Below are 14,701 nucleotides of genomic sequence, written 5' to 3'. Positions count from 1 at the left end.
CATATTCAGAGGCAGCCTCCCTCTAAATTCCTGGTACACACAACAGGAGAGTTTCTGCCTTCATGTTGTTCTGCTGTTGGCATTCCCAGAAGCTTCTCTGCCTGACCATGGCTGAAAAGAGGAAGCTGGACTAGAGCTAAACTTTTGGTCTGATCTCACAGGGCTCATTTTGTGGGCAACAGATGAATGGGTAGTTAATATTCTAGCTCCTGTTTGTTTCTAGCTTTGAAGCTGCAGCAAAGAGGATCTCATTCAGCCGGTTCCTGGTAATTGCGTCAAATGGCTCCATTCACCAAAAAACATCTTTAAGGGGGGAGAAAGAATGCATGAACAGCTCTTGCAAAGTTCTCAGAGAGAGGGATGTGCCAAGATGGTTGATAATTATAAAGCAATTAATGGACCTTGGAGTGAGGAGTAGGAAATGTGTGCCAAGGATCACGTTCGTACAAGCAGCCCTTTCGCTCAGACAAAAGAGAGTCTGCAGAACAACAATCAGCGGTTCTGATGCAGATCGTAGTCACCCTGTCATTATGTCAGCAGGAATATACAGACATTCCTTCTCTCTCTTTCTTTTTCCCTTTACAGATGTTGGCTGCTTTAGAATGGCTTGCAGGATGTGGTTCACAAGTGGCACCTACAGGCCATCTGAAGCAACTGCCCCTTTTAAAGCGCTCTTTTGGTGCTTGTTCATCTATGGGTGCATTTTGCAAATGTTCCAAACGACACTTTGTTTCGTAATTAAAACTTGGAGGCACACTTCACGTTTAAACATGAAAATGCCTCCTCTTAGATTTTGTGAAAATTGCCCACCGTCAGACCTCAGCCACCCCCTGGCTTTCTGCATGAGTCACTTTTCTTGCCCTGCTTCCTGCCTGGAAGGAGTCAAGAATTCATTCAGAGAAGCTGTGGGCATTATCCTCTTCTTAGGGTGGGAAACGCTTTGCCAAGAGTTATTGAATTAGCAATGGATGCCCAAAAAGCAGCAAAATTACCTCCCCCTATTGGAGACTGATTTGAAGGAGACACAGTCAGAGCAGCAAATCTTGCAGAGAATATATCCACTTGAATTCTATGTGAATTATCCCCTTCTTCCTCTCCTCAAATGTCCCATTCTGGGTTTCCTTCCTATTCTTCACCTTTGGCCACCTTTCGTCATCTGCTTTTCCTAGAAATCTGACTTCTATACATGTCAGATATGATACTTTTTAGGATCCTCACATTTACCTAAAAGTTCATAGCAATGGGGTGGTTGCTGTTTTCTTCCAGTCAAGGGTCTGTTACACTGGGCTTCCACATTCCCACAATTTAAGAACAAACATAAATAATTATCCAATAGACATGCAAACTTATTTGACTTTGCTCTCTTGCTCAGGTCATTTGGATATGGCTACGGTTCTGCTCTTTCTGCTGCTCTGCTCCGGCTGCTTTTGTCTGGGTTACATGGCATAGGTGAAACTGTGGATGTGGGAAAGATGGTTTTGCCTCAGGCCAAACGAGACACCTTTGCCCTGAAAATGTGCACACTTTTAAAAATGCAAATGGCAGCTAGAAGCGCTTGTCTTGCTCAAATTTCCTTGCCTTCCTTGCCTTGCAGATCATATTATTTGAATAAACTTAATGAACTGACCATGTGGAAATTACAAAGTGGGAAATTAAAAACTTAGCTACAAGGGTAGTAGGTTGGCCTCTGCTATTATGGGCTATCATGAAAATAAAATATACTGTGCTTCAAATATGCATACATATTATCTTTTGATCCCACTGACTTACATAGGTGAATAAACAGTTTCAGATCAAACATCACAAAGAGAACTTTCAATAATCTAACGTCAGACACAATGTTTTTCAGTGGAGGCTGTTCAAACACTTGGTTGAGATTTACCAAGCGCTGAACAATCATCAAGAGAGGTGAAATATTGCATGTGACTGAGTGAACTAAACCAAATGTTGGCACATCTGTCCCCTTCTACTTCCTCTTCCTCCTTTTTATTAGGAATATCAATTTACGGTGCAAACCTCCTATACTTGCTGATTCCGTAGTCAGTCCCATTGAGTTGAACATATGTGATAAAACAAATAAATAACTTGCCACCACCAAACCATGCTTTACGAGGCCAATGTGCCTCTTGCAGAACACGGTTTAGGCTTTCACCAGCACAAAGGGAGAAAACTGAAACCTGTGGAATAGAAACTGGAATAATAGTCCTCAAATCCACAGGCAAGAAATAAGTCTGAGATTAGATGCACAGCGAGAACAGCAGGGTAATGATGGTTTGGTACACAAGTGATTAACAAGCATTTGCCTCCTGTTTTAGCTCCAGCTTAGTTTTGTCTTACACAAGTGCAAACCAGCAAATGCTTGGTGTGGCTTCAGTTTCCAACCCAAGTACCGTAGTCCTGCTGATACGGACCATTAACCCCATCTCCCCTCATGCCCAATTTGAGCTGATTTACTTTCTATTCATTGTTGGTTGTGGGTGAGGAGGTGGAATTAATTGCACACATTCTTGCACATGGGACAGATGGAAATGGCAGCTGGGTGCAGAAACTCCAGTTCAGGATTAAATGATTCCTAGGAGATCCTCAAGTGATGGACATGCCATCGTAAACAACAGAGTAACTAGGTAGCATCTGCAACTCTGACGCATATCTCCACGCATATATTTTTTGTTCTTGTCCTTCCTAAAAGCAGTGCTACCTGCTTACAGTTTCCACGCATATCCAAGAGGATGGACGGAGAAGCAGAAATCGCACACGTCCTTAGTATAGATTCATAGGGCAAAAATCCATTAAACTCTTTCTTCTCTGTCTATTCCTCTTGTATAATGTGTCTCTTTCTTCCAATTTTTTAAATGCACCAACTGTGTCTAGTAATTGATGGACCAACCCAGATATTGGTGAGAGATGTCTCAGACACAGTGGCATTTGTTGAATGGACTCCACCCCGGGCTAAAGTTGACTACATTCTGCTGAAGTATGGCCTCGAGAATGGAGAAGGGGGAAAGACCACCTTCCGACTACAACCCCCCCTCAGCCAGTACTCCATGCAGGCCCTGCGCCCTGGCTCACGGTACGAAGTCTCCATCGCTGCCGTCCGTGGGACCAATGAGAGCGACGCCGCAGTCACCCTCTTCGTCACAGGTATGCCCGAGACATACAAGCGTTAGCCGATTGCTACTCACCTGCAGCTAAAGATGCATTCGTATGTTATGTTCTCCACAACATGAAGATGCCCAACCTATAGAAGAGTCTGTATTTAGTGGCAGAGGATCCGCTTTACATTCAGAAGCTTGTGGTTTCAGCCTCCAGCATCTGCACTTAACGGGGCTCTGATATTAGCCGGAGTGGGGGGGACGCATCTGTCTGTAATCCTAGAGAGCTTCTGCCTTGACCTGTGCTAAATGAATAACTCAAAACCTATAGAGAGTGAACAGCTTTAAATGACAGTTCTGTAAAAGAGGAGGAGGAAAGTAGATTTTGGAACTGTTTTATGGCCCATCATAAAGAAGCTGTTATCCATATGAAGAGGCCTTGCTGGCTCCACTTAAGAGTAAGGGGGATGTGCACTTAATTGATTCGCTGAGTCTTTCATTCTCTGATTTTTGTGTCATAATCAAAAAGGCAAGTGAGCCAGCCAAATTGTGGTGTTATAAGTCTGTCACTCCTGTTTCAACACTACACAGGGTGTTCACAATTTGCCTTCAGTACCACCAGTTTGGCACCACACTTGTGGGAATGTCAGGGAAGGAGACCTCAAAGATGCACAAAAGGCAGTGTAATAACTGAATCAGAGAAAAGCATTAACTTGGAAGGCATTGGACACAAACTCTGTGTTAGTCCCATTACTTTGAATGGGAAATAAGTGCACCTTACAGTACAATCATATGCTTGTCTATTTGGAAGTTCAGTCAGGTGAGTGAATATAAGAATACAGTGGTACCTCAGGTTAAGTACTTAATTTGTTCCAGAGGTCCGTTCTTAACCTGAAACTGTTCCTAACCTGAAGCACCGCTTTAGCTAATGGGGCCTCCCACTGCTGCTGCGCTGCCGAAGCACAATTTTTGTTCTCATCCTGAAGCAAAGTTCTTAACCCAAGGTACTATTTCTGGTTTAGTGGAGTCTGTAACCTGAAGCATCTGTAACCTGAAGCGTCTTTAACCCAAGGTACCACTGTATAGCTTTGGTTTGGATTAGTAATGGAGGCAAGAGTTCAGCTCACATTTAAAGACAAACCTACCTATTTGCACTTTGTGAAATGTTACCATTGCTCAAAATTTGCACCTCTTTGAATTTTGCAGTGCCAAGTAATGTGTACAAAAATGCAGCTGTGCAGTTAAAGTGTGCATGAAATGCATACATTAGTGAACATAACATACAAAAATCTATTATATCAGGGGAAATTGCTTTGCAAAGATGTGTATATTAGGAGAAAGTCACATTAATATGCTGGTGAGTTTTTGAAGGCCTTTTTAAAGGAAAAGAAATCGCAAACTGGTGCTGACATGAGGAAAACTGAATTTAAGACTGCTAAAATTAGAATCTGGGAGAACCCAAGATCTCCCATTTCGCTTGCACATTTTGAATACCTCCTAGGATCTCTGGCAGAGCATCCTTCCGTACACGAGCTTTGGTGCTGACTGAAAAAAGAAGGGACCAAATGGGTGACCACATGCCAAGGAAAAGCAGACTACCTGCACTTTTCCTTATTGTATACATGACAAGTTACACCTGCTGAAATCCATACCTGTACACAACTATGAAATGTGCAACCTGGCCACGGAACGAAAGGATGCACAGAAGATAAAAGTTGTATCCAGATTAGGATAGGCAATTGACATTTCCTCTCCCCTAACACTCCCCCTCAAAAAAAAAAACAAACCAATGCATGCCCTGCACCTTCCCCACATCAGCTCCAGATGGTTGAGGGGGATGGACACAGAACAGTCTTGCAGAGGAAGGATGTAGGTGCACAACAGACATTGTTCCACTCACACAAAACACTACGTAATGCTGTTTTGAATCTGCCAAGATTCCAGTTAGTGACCTCCAGTTAGTTCTGCAGTGAAAATGTAAACAAACTGAAAAATCAGTGCAGCACTTGGAATTCAAAATATGAACTCTCTGGAAGGCTGTAGCTTGCCTACAGAGTGCATATTTCCATGTGAAATCTTTTGTCACCTCAAACCCACAATTCATGTCATGACTGGGAAGATAGTTTAGTGCTTGCATCTCTGTTTTAAAAGATTCTTGGGTAACTAAGCTAGAAAAGATGTCTGAGGAACCCAGAAGGCCATCGCCAGTCACAGTGGACTGAACTGAGCTGGAGGAAGCAAAGGGCTAACACGACAACTTTAGGGCTGTGGCCCTGGTAAGGTTAGCCCTGCAGGGTCCAGCAAAAGGCCCACCAGCATCCTGTTCTCACAGTGGCCAAGTAGATGCCTATGGAAAGCCGATAAGAAGGACTTGAGTAGGTAGACCTTTGCACGTGGACTGCTCAGGTTCCGTTCCGAAATTTAAAAGGATTTCAAAGAGCAGGGCCATGAAATATTTCTTTGCCTGAGGCTGCAGAGAACGACTTCCAGGTACAGTAAACAAGCGTGGCCTGGATTGAACTGCCTCAATATAAGGCAACTTCATATGGAAGTTTATTTAAAAATATTGCTAAGTGCTGAGAGTTTTGAATCTGTTTCTTCAGATGGGTTTCAACTTTAAATCTGATCACTTGGCTTTCCCTCATTTGATTTCCTTTCAAAGTCATTAACCATCCAAATAGCTTATTAGTGAATAAGGCAGATTTGCTATCGTCTCAGACCTACACATTATATTTATATTATAAAGTAGATGTCTCACTGAACAATGTTCTCCAAATTATAATTAGATAAAGACCATGAAGTGCTTTGCATACTTTAATGCATTACATGAATGATAAGGGTTATCATTAGTATTAGTTAATGAGCAAGTTCCTCGGCTCTGTGCAAGAGTTATGGGCTCGAATTCTCAGAGTGGATTTATGCAGGAGAACAAGATAGCAGGAAATCAAAATAATTTCACTTGGATTGTGTTGGAAAAAAACTCCTAGTTCTTCAGCCAGTTCTTCTTAAATAAACAGCAAGGTTACATTTTTGAAAATGCCTTTCTTATGTGAAGGCTTATAATTTAGGAGAGTACAAAGACCGTAGGTGTAGAAGCAAGAGTAAAGCAAGTCCCCGACTATTTCCTTTTCAAACGCAGAAATTGATGCTCCCAAGAACTTGCGTGTACTCTCCCGGACATATGACAGCCTGGAACTGGAGTGGGACAACAGTGAGGCAGAGGTGGAGAATTTCAAGGTCATCTATAGCACTCTGGCCGGAGAGCAATACCATGAGCTTCTAGTGCCACGGAGTGCAAGTGCCACAACCAGGGCCACCCTCACAGGTAAGCTTCCTCATCAACGGCGCGGGTGGTTTTTATTTTTCCTCGCGGAATTTACGAGCAGGGAAATGTTATAGTTGATTTTGAGTATGTCTGAATGATTGTTTTTAAAAGCACTATTTTTCTAAAATGTAAACATTTTGTGAGTGTTGTAATAAACATGCAAGGTGAGGTTAATTTTACTTTAGGTTTTTGTACAGTCAGTAGGTCAAACTGTTCTTTTAATGGATCCTGAGGCTGTCCTTAAATGGCCATTGATGGCTTTTGATGGTGAATGGCTACTAATGATGGTACACACACACACACCACCTGCTGTGGGCAGAGACTGAAGGGAAACAGTTTGGCATTTTGTCATTTGGCCTTCAAAGGAAGCAGAAGTCTGAATTTTTGCAGCTGCCTGGCACAAAGTCGGCTGGGGAAAGGGGGCCGCCAAGGACATTCTGTTTTAAAGACTAGCACAGTGTCTCTCTGCTTGTCCACTCTCCCTCGCTTTCCTTGTATGCTTTAGAATAAACATCACAAAGCACCCCAAAGTATCCAGTACTCACAGACGATATGATAGCCATGTTCAAATATATAAAAGGATGTCACATAGAGGAGGGAGAAAGGTTGTTTTCTGCTGCTCCAGAGAAGCGGACACGGAGCAATGGATCCAAACTACAAGAAAGAAGATTCCACCTAAACATTAGGAAGAACTTCCTGACAGTAAGAGCTGTTGGACAGTGGAATTTGCTGCCAAGGAGTGTGGTGGAGTCTCCTTCTTTGGAGGTCTTTAAGCAGAGGCTTGACAACCATATGTCAGGAGTGCTCTGATGGTGTTTCCTGCTTGGCAGGGGGTTGGACTCGATGGCCCTTGTGGTCTCTTCCAACTCTATGATTCTATGATTCTATGAAAAGCCCTGCCTCTGAAGCATTATATCTCTCTAGGAAGCAAAGAGCATGAAACTGTTACGAAAAAGGAGCAATGCAGAAGCGAGCTCCAGGTGGCTGGAATGGTAAACAGGAAACTGATGTTATTGGAATGTACCGTGGGAACAAGAGACAGTGTACTGAGCACCGGATGTTAGCTCAGAGTGGCACATGACCCTGTACTGGAAGTACATGGGTGGAGTTTTTCTCTCTTTGCAGTTGTGATGTGAGGGTACAGACGTGTTTTCTCTGTACTGCTGAAAGACAGGAATAAAGACATGTAAATACCGTATTTTTCGCTCTATAACACGCACCCGACCTTAACACGCACGTAGTTTTTAGAGAAGGAAAATCCGTAGGCATGCCACCCGTAGGCATTCCCTCCATAACACGCACAGACATTTCCCCTTACTTTCTAGGAGGAAAAAAGTGAGTGTTATGGTGCAAAAAATACGGTATATTTCTGTCTGTCTCTCCCCCCCCTGGATATGGGAGGGGGAGGAATGGTGTGTTCTTTTCACGTTGAAAAGGATCGCCGAAGAGACCTCACCTTGATCTTGCCGGGAGCCAGGACAGGGAGGTCAACAAGGATTCAAGCCGGGCACCTGGAGGGTGGCCAAATTCCTCAGAGCTACGCTGGCTCTGCTGGCTTGAATCCGACAGAAACAGTATTGAGTTTCAAGTGATGTGGTTGCAGTAAGGTGTTCTGTCCATGGCATTGGATCTCTTCCAAACTTCCAAGTTGTGATGATGATGCTATAGCCACTGGGTGATGAACTCACCTTTAGTGCTATTCCACATATTACAGTCTCTCTGTACAGAGATTAGTCATTTAAATTCCCCTTTTTAATAATAATAATAATAATAATAATATTTATTAAATTTTCAACAATATAACAAGAATAAACAATCACACAAAAACAGCAAACACAGAAAGAAAAAAGAAAAAAGACAGAACATTACATAAAAATAAAATGCACTTCAATAATGTAACTTTCTTTAGCTTAGTTCTTTGACTTCCTCACACCTCCCTTTTTTGTATTCTGCTTCAATTGATATTTTAGCAAATCCTTACCATCTTTCCAAAATTTTTACATATATATAACATACTTTTCTTAACCTTACTGACATTGAATTCTTAAACTTATGAATACATAGCTTTTCACAACAATTCTGCTTAAACCTATGGATACCTATCCACCATTATCCAAATTCTCTTACAACTTGCTTTACTTTAAAATAATCTTTAAACTTTATAACACATTTCAGTAAAAACTTTAAATTTCCCAAACCTCTCCCCACAGCTCCTCCCCTGGACACAAAAAAGAAAAAAGAAAAAACTGCCAATCCTTTCCGTCAATGGCCTAAAGCTCATTAGTCCGGAAACCTAATGTCAGAGGCTCTTAGGTCCCCCCTAGGCCCTTTCCGGCAGTTTTGTTCATCCTCTTTAATTTTCAGGAACCCGTCTCTGTGGGATCCCACTCTCACATGATAGCTGCACCATCTGCACCCTTCAAGCAAATTTTCAATTTTGAATTTTAGGAGGTCTTTCCAAAGGTGTTTCCCAATGCATCTAAATCTGATAGCCCCAACACCTTCATTCATTTCCAAACACATATCCATCTTCCAACAGTCCAAAGATCCCTGCATAATGGGATCCTTCCATCCTTTCAGTCCAAACTGAGGGCCAACCATCACAATCTGGCCTTTACCACAGTCCATCATATATGGTCTTAACTTATGATCCACATATGAACTTAATTTATAGTCCTCAGTTACATTAAATTTTTCCTCTTCTTCTTGCCCCGGCTTTCCCTCCAGCACCAATTCTTCTTCTGTCAATTCTTCTTTTGACACCGGTTGTGATGACAAAATCAATTCCTGGAATTCCACTTTCCTGTGGAGCTCCTCCAACAAAAAGTTTGTTCTTTGCAATGCATTCAACATTGCTTCAGAGATCTGCATTTTGGGTATTTGAAGGTCAGACTGTAAATTCCAGACTTGTTTATCTGCAGCTGACAATTGTTCATGCAACAGTTTCAAGTTCCCCCACTAGAGGGATACAGTTTTTCAACAATAACAATCCAAAAAACATCTCAGCTTCTAGATACAAAGACATAACATGGTTGCATTCGCCATCTTTATAGCAGAAGGGTACAGGGAATTCTGTTTATTTCCATTACTTATCAAAAGTCCTCCTGTCAAAATTTTTTAAAAGTGATTCCTTAACGTCAGGCAGCTCGTTCCCGGGTTTGAGCTGTAAGGTTTCCGATCTCAGAAATTTATCAAATTCAAAGTCTCCCCCTTCTTCTTCGAAAAAAGGGGGGTAGTTTCTTCAAACAGTGGATATTTGGAATTTCAAATCAAAGTTTCCAAGATTTTAGCCTGTAGTCTCTTTGCTTTAGTCTATTTACAAAGTGGAAGGCGGACTTCCTGTTTAGACCTTCCCGCTGTAGCTCCAAATTAGGGTTTTAAATTGATATATTTTCCCAGAGTTAAATAGTCTTTAATAGGTTCTTAATGATCTTTCAAGTTGTTCTACTCACGGGTAATTGTTGCAAGTCCAAATTGGTTACAGGAAAGAAGTTGGCGCTCTCCGGTCACGGCTATGCGGCTTCACTCCGCGAGGAAGCGATCACCTCGCAGCACTGCGCCACTCTCTCCTCTCCGCTCCGAAAACCTCCCAAAAAAGGGGGGCTTCCTTGCGAATGGAGGGGGCGCTGAGGGTGCCAGCCGAGTCACCACGTCACAGGCTTCTCCCGCTTCTCCCGACCAGAGGGACGCCGCCATGAACCGCTGGCGCCAACCCGGAAGTCCGTCATTTAAATTCCCCTTGTCTCTGTACTTGGCCAAACTCCCTCCCAAGTCCTTGCTCAGTGTTGCTCCCAAGGGCCTCTGAGTTGCTCCACCTTTTCCATGACTTTTCTACCATAATCCTCACCAGTGCATTTAGAACAATCACGCTAAGTAGAAAAGTTTTAAACTTTGTGCATTGTGCCACAAGCAGAAAAGAGATGCACACAGCAGAAGGTGTTTACCCCAGGAAACAATTGCGCTATGTCTCATCGCACAGAAGAAGAGTTTGGGAGGAAAGAGTCCCAGGCAATCTGGCGGGAGGGGGCCTTTCCTTCTGATCCAAATTTAGGGCTTGTCCACTCTTCCACTTGTCCCATGTTTGGTTTTCCACTTGACTCTTGCTTTCTAGGTACAGATCCAAGTGGTTTCCCCCTTGCCCCAGGGAAAATTTACTCTTTAGCGATAGATCATAGCAAATGTCAATCCAGGAAAAAACCAAATTGCCATTTGCTCCAACTGAGTGCTAAAGAGTGTTTTTCCCGGGGAAAAGCAGTGGGACAAGAGGAAGTGTGGCTAAGCCCTTAGTTAGCAAAGGCATCCACTAAATTATCCTGCTAATTCTCAAGTGGGGCTGACAGATTTCACCTGCAATCCTGTCACACTTCCTTGGGAATATCCGAACCATTGAACTCAGGCCTCTTGGGTCTTTAGCAGTGTTGTGTGGGAAGTGAGCTCTAGAATAAACCCAACTCTTCCCAGCAGTTTTGTAGGTGGAGATCAGTAGTGTGTTGGACAATCTGTCTTTCAAGGAAATTCATATGCCATTATTGAGCTTCTAAATAAGGAACCCCCGATAAACTTCTGGAGGCTTGAACACCACTGCTTTGCTGAGGCACCTCTGCAAGAGATGGGGAGAGGAAAGATTCAGTGGTGCTTCCTGAGGGCACGACTTCCTTCTGGCCAAGCACAGCTCTGTGCAGATGTCTCCAGCATCGGAGAAGACGAAAAGAAAGGAGGAAATGTGGGGGAAAATTCCAGGCTCTTCTTAAACTCTTCTGAAAGCTGCTCTTAGCAGAGCTTTCATGGCTGGGCTGGGCTGCTACAGAGGAGCATGAAACAGGTTTTCCTTAATTCCATCAGCAAGGACGTTCCGCCCTAGAGGGGGGATTTATCTTTGGTGTTTGTTTTGTCTCCCTCTTGAAATGCAGCAGCCTGTCTCTGCTGCCTGTCTTCATGCACAGATACAGCCTTTTGGCCAGGTCCCCAACCTTCCTGAGATGCCCTATATGATAAGATCGAGGGAATACTTATGAAGATCTGCCTTCAGTACATCTTCTGAGGAGCTTGGCATCCATTCAAACTAACATCCATGACAGAGGTTTCTCACTATGTACAGTAGAATCCTCTTATAGCCAGCTTTTCTGTGAATTCACAATACAGGTTTTTATTTATTTATTTAGCATTCAGTTTTCAGCCAGATGCTTTTAGAAAGTAAATAAGCAGAGTATGAAGGCAATAGCTCTCCCCTGTTGTTTGTTCTGAGCATCCACCATTCATCTGGAGAGAGAAAATGATGTGTTTTTTCTCCATTTGCATTGTGTTTCCTTTGCATTGGAATGGGGTAGGATAATATCATTACAGCATAATTCATTGCATGAAATTTCACCACAGCAGACAGCAAGACAAAAAATGTAGTTTTTGTCAGAAGCCAAACTGCAACACAAAGGAAACAATGCTACGTGCAATGAAGATCATTTTCTTCCTATATCCCTAGGCTGAGTACTGTCAACAGTTTTTCAGAGATTACTCCAAGATGCTAAAAGAAAAGAAAAAAGATAAAGCAAGCTGCTGGTGAAGCACTAATCTGATGGTGAACTACTGGTGGGCTGGCCAGTGCCTCCTGATGTCGGTGGACCTTGATCTGATCTATCAGGGCTCTTATTGGAGCCATAATACACATTACAAGAGACTTGGAGCTGCACAACTATTTTCTTTCTTTAAAAAAAATAATTGCTCCAGAGGGTGCCTTTTCCTCACACGCCATAGTCCCAATGGAAACTATTTCTACTAGGGCTGGGCGATACTTTGACATTGTCTGAAACCAGTATGGTTTTCACATCACGGTACCAGTTTCAGACCTTTTGAGCTGCCAATACATTACGGCTCCCCAACTGCTGCGATGTTATCATCAGCTCAAATTGCCTTCGCCCAGGCAGGCAGGCTGCGTTTTTCTTCTTGGGGTGGTTGTTTGCTCCAGGAGGAAAGATGCAGCCCACCTGCTTGGGCAAAGGCAGGCAGGTGGCAACCGAGCACACAGAGCCCAAGAAGCATGTTCTCAAGCTCTGTGCAATTGTCTGCCTTTGTCTTTGCCCAAGTGGGAGGGCTGCATCTTTCCTCTTGGAGCAACTGACCACCCTGGCAGGAAAGACGCAACCCACGTTCCCAGGCAAAGGCAGGCAGGTGCCTTTGAGGGAGCCCTGATGCCTCTCTAGGGGGCACTGGAGCCTCCTTGAACCTCTCAGCTCTCACCTCCCACCCTCTCATCTGAGCAAGCACAAGCCAGAGGGGCATCAGGGCTCACTCAGCTGTGGGTGGGAGGCTCCCCCGCCCCACTGAGTGGTTCAAGCAAGCCCCAATGCTCCTCTGGCTCATGTGAGCCAGAGAGACATTGGACCTTGCTCACAGTGTAGGGCTGGGCAATGTAGTATCTCAGCTGCTTCCTCCTCCGCTGAGGTGAGGAAGAAGAAACAGCTGAGATACCTTCCAGACATTGTGATATATCAGCATATCACGGTGTTTAGCTACTGATATATCACAGTGTTGAAAACCAGATATCGCCCAGCCCTAATCACTACCAACAACTTGAAGCAGCCATTTTCCTTAATATGTCGAATAGGAGCTTCAGTGGGAGCAATTTTCATTGGGACCACAGTGAGGAGAAAATCATTAGCTCTCTTCCCCACATACTGTGGTCCGGATGCTGATCAGGACAGAAAGCAGCTGCTGTCTGCCATGTAAAAAGCAAAAATCATGAAACTCCAAACGATGCATTTTATGTTTTGTGTAGTTTAACCCTTAAATGCTGGAGCTAAGAATGCATGCTGAGCATTACATAACACAAGTTACTTAAGAGATCCTGAAGATGCCCTCTTTTTTATTCATAATTTTCAAATGCATTGCTGGGCCCCATGGATTGTAGTAGAAACAAAGACCATTGCACAAAACTGAAGTCAGCCCAGCCCTGCACTGTGTTAGCCTGGGCACTCTCAATTATGGGTTTGTACAGAACAAACCACTGAGTCGCCCCACAGTGCTGTGATCTTCAAATGGGTGCAAATGAGTGGAGCTCAAGGAGACAAGGCTGGGTAACAGGCTGGCCCCAGTGACAAGGAACTATTTTTTTCCTGGTTTACATTTTGTCTGCACTCGTGGAGAGGAATTGCGTGCCATCTTACATCTTTTGTACCTCTGAGAAATTGCCAATATCCATTCAGTGAAAAAAGAAATAAACCCAAAGGGTGCTGACAAAGAGCCACTGGCATCCGCTTTGATCCAATAATGATAATAGATGATAGATTGCCTGGAAATTAACTAAATTGCTGTCTCCCCTGATGAGCCAGAAACCACAGGGCAGGCCTCCTGCCGGCAGCTAGATACTTATATTTCCACGGCACGCAGGGAGAAGCTGGTCTCTTTCATAAATTATTGAGTGTTTCATTTATGCCTCATAAATAAGAAACTCAAATGAAAATGTTAGATGTCAAATCAGTTTGGTAACAAATAAAGCTATCTTGGATCCTCTCTCGTATGAAATTTAGCTTTACAGAAAGCAACTGAAGTATGTCTCATTAATGGTCAAGAGGTAACTGTTCTTTTCTCTAAAATTAATTCTGATTTCTCAGCCTAAAATTGGGGGGGGGGTCTATGCAACAAATCAACAAATCCCTGTTTTTAATTACCTGGACTGAGCATGTGCTCAGAGGCACCTAGCTCCTTAATTTTAAGTATATGGTTGCCTCCTGTGCCTGTATGTTGCACCATACCTAGTTTGGTAGATCTCAGTGTTCTAGTAGGCCAGTCTACCCACCTCTGCTTGAAGCCACCTTCTTGTAGTAAGCGTACAAAACGCTGTCAACCTTATCTCATGGCAAGGTGGAAGAGGGAATCTTTCCAGCCATGCCCCACAAACTCTTTCATAGCATCTGTGCCAGAAAAGAAGAGTCATATTGAATCCAATGGCCAAGGTGCTTACCACTTACAGTGGTACCTCAGGTTACAAACACCTTGGGTTACAAACACTTGGGTTGCAGACTCAGCTAACCCAGAAATAGTACCTCGGGTTAAGAACTTTGCCCCAGGATGAGAACAGAAATCATGCCGCAGCGGGAGGCCCCATTAGCTAAAATGGTACCTCAGGTTAAGAACAGTTTCAGGTTAAGAACTGACCTCTGGAACGAATTAAGTTCGTAACCAGAGGTACCACAGTACTTCCACATCATATAATGCATGAAGTGGCTATTTTACTTTGCAGTGGAGATGAAAGGAGGTTGCACATCTACACGTTTGCACTCAGCCTACTTTT

General features: G+C 43.4%; 1 protein-coding gene across 2 annotated transcripts in view; it reads left to right on the top strand.

The window, feature by feature from the left end:
• Positions 1-14,701, top strand: part of TNR (tenascin R) — a 376,963-nt gene that overhangs the window by 323,296 nt on the left and 38,966 nt on the right. For both annotated transcript variants that reach the window (XM_053391240.1, XM_053391239.1), the window contains 2 exons: positions 2,872-3,141; positions 6,232-6,417. In XM_053391240.1, coding sequence (XP_053247215.1) covers positions 2,872-3,141; positions 6,232-6,417 — 456 coding nt within the window. The remainder of the gene's footprint in view (positions 1-2,871; positions 3,142-6,231; positions 6,418-14,701) is intronic.

The sequence above is a fragment of the Podarcis raffonei genome, chromosome 6, assembly GCF_027172205.1.
Source record: "Podarcis raffonei isolate rPodRaf1 chromosome 6, rPodRaf1.pri, whole genome shotgun sequence".
Taxonomy (NCBI): domain Eukaryota; kingdom Metazoa; phylum Chordata; class Lepidosauria; order Squamata; family Lacertidae; genus Podarcis; species Podarcis raffonei.
The sequence above is the reverse complement of the archived record's forward strand: the minus strand, read 5'-3'. Positions and strand labels throughout refer to the sequence as shown.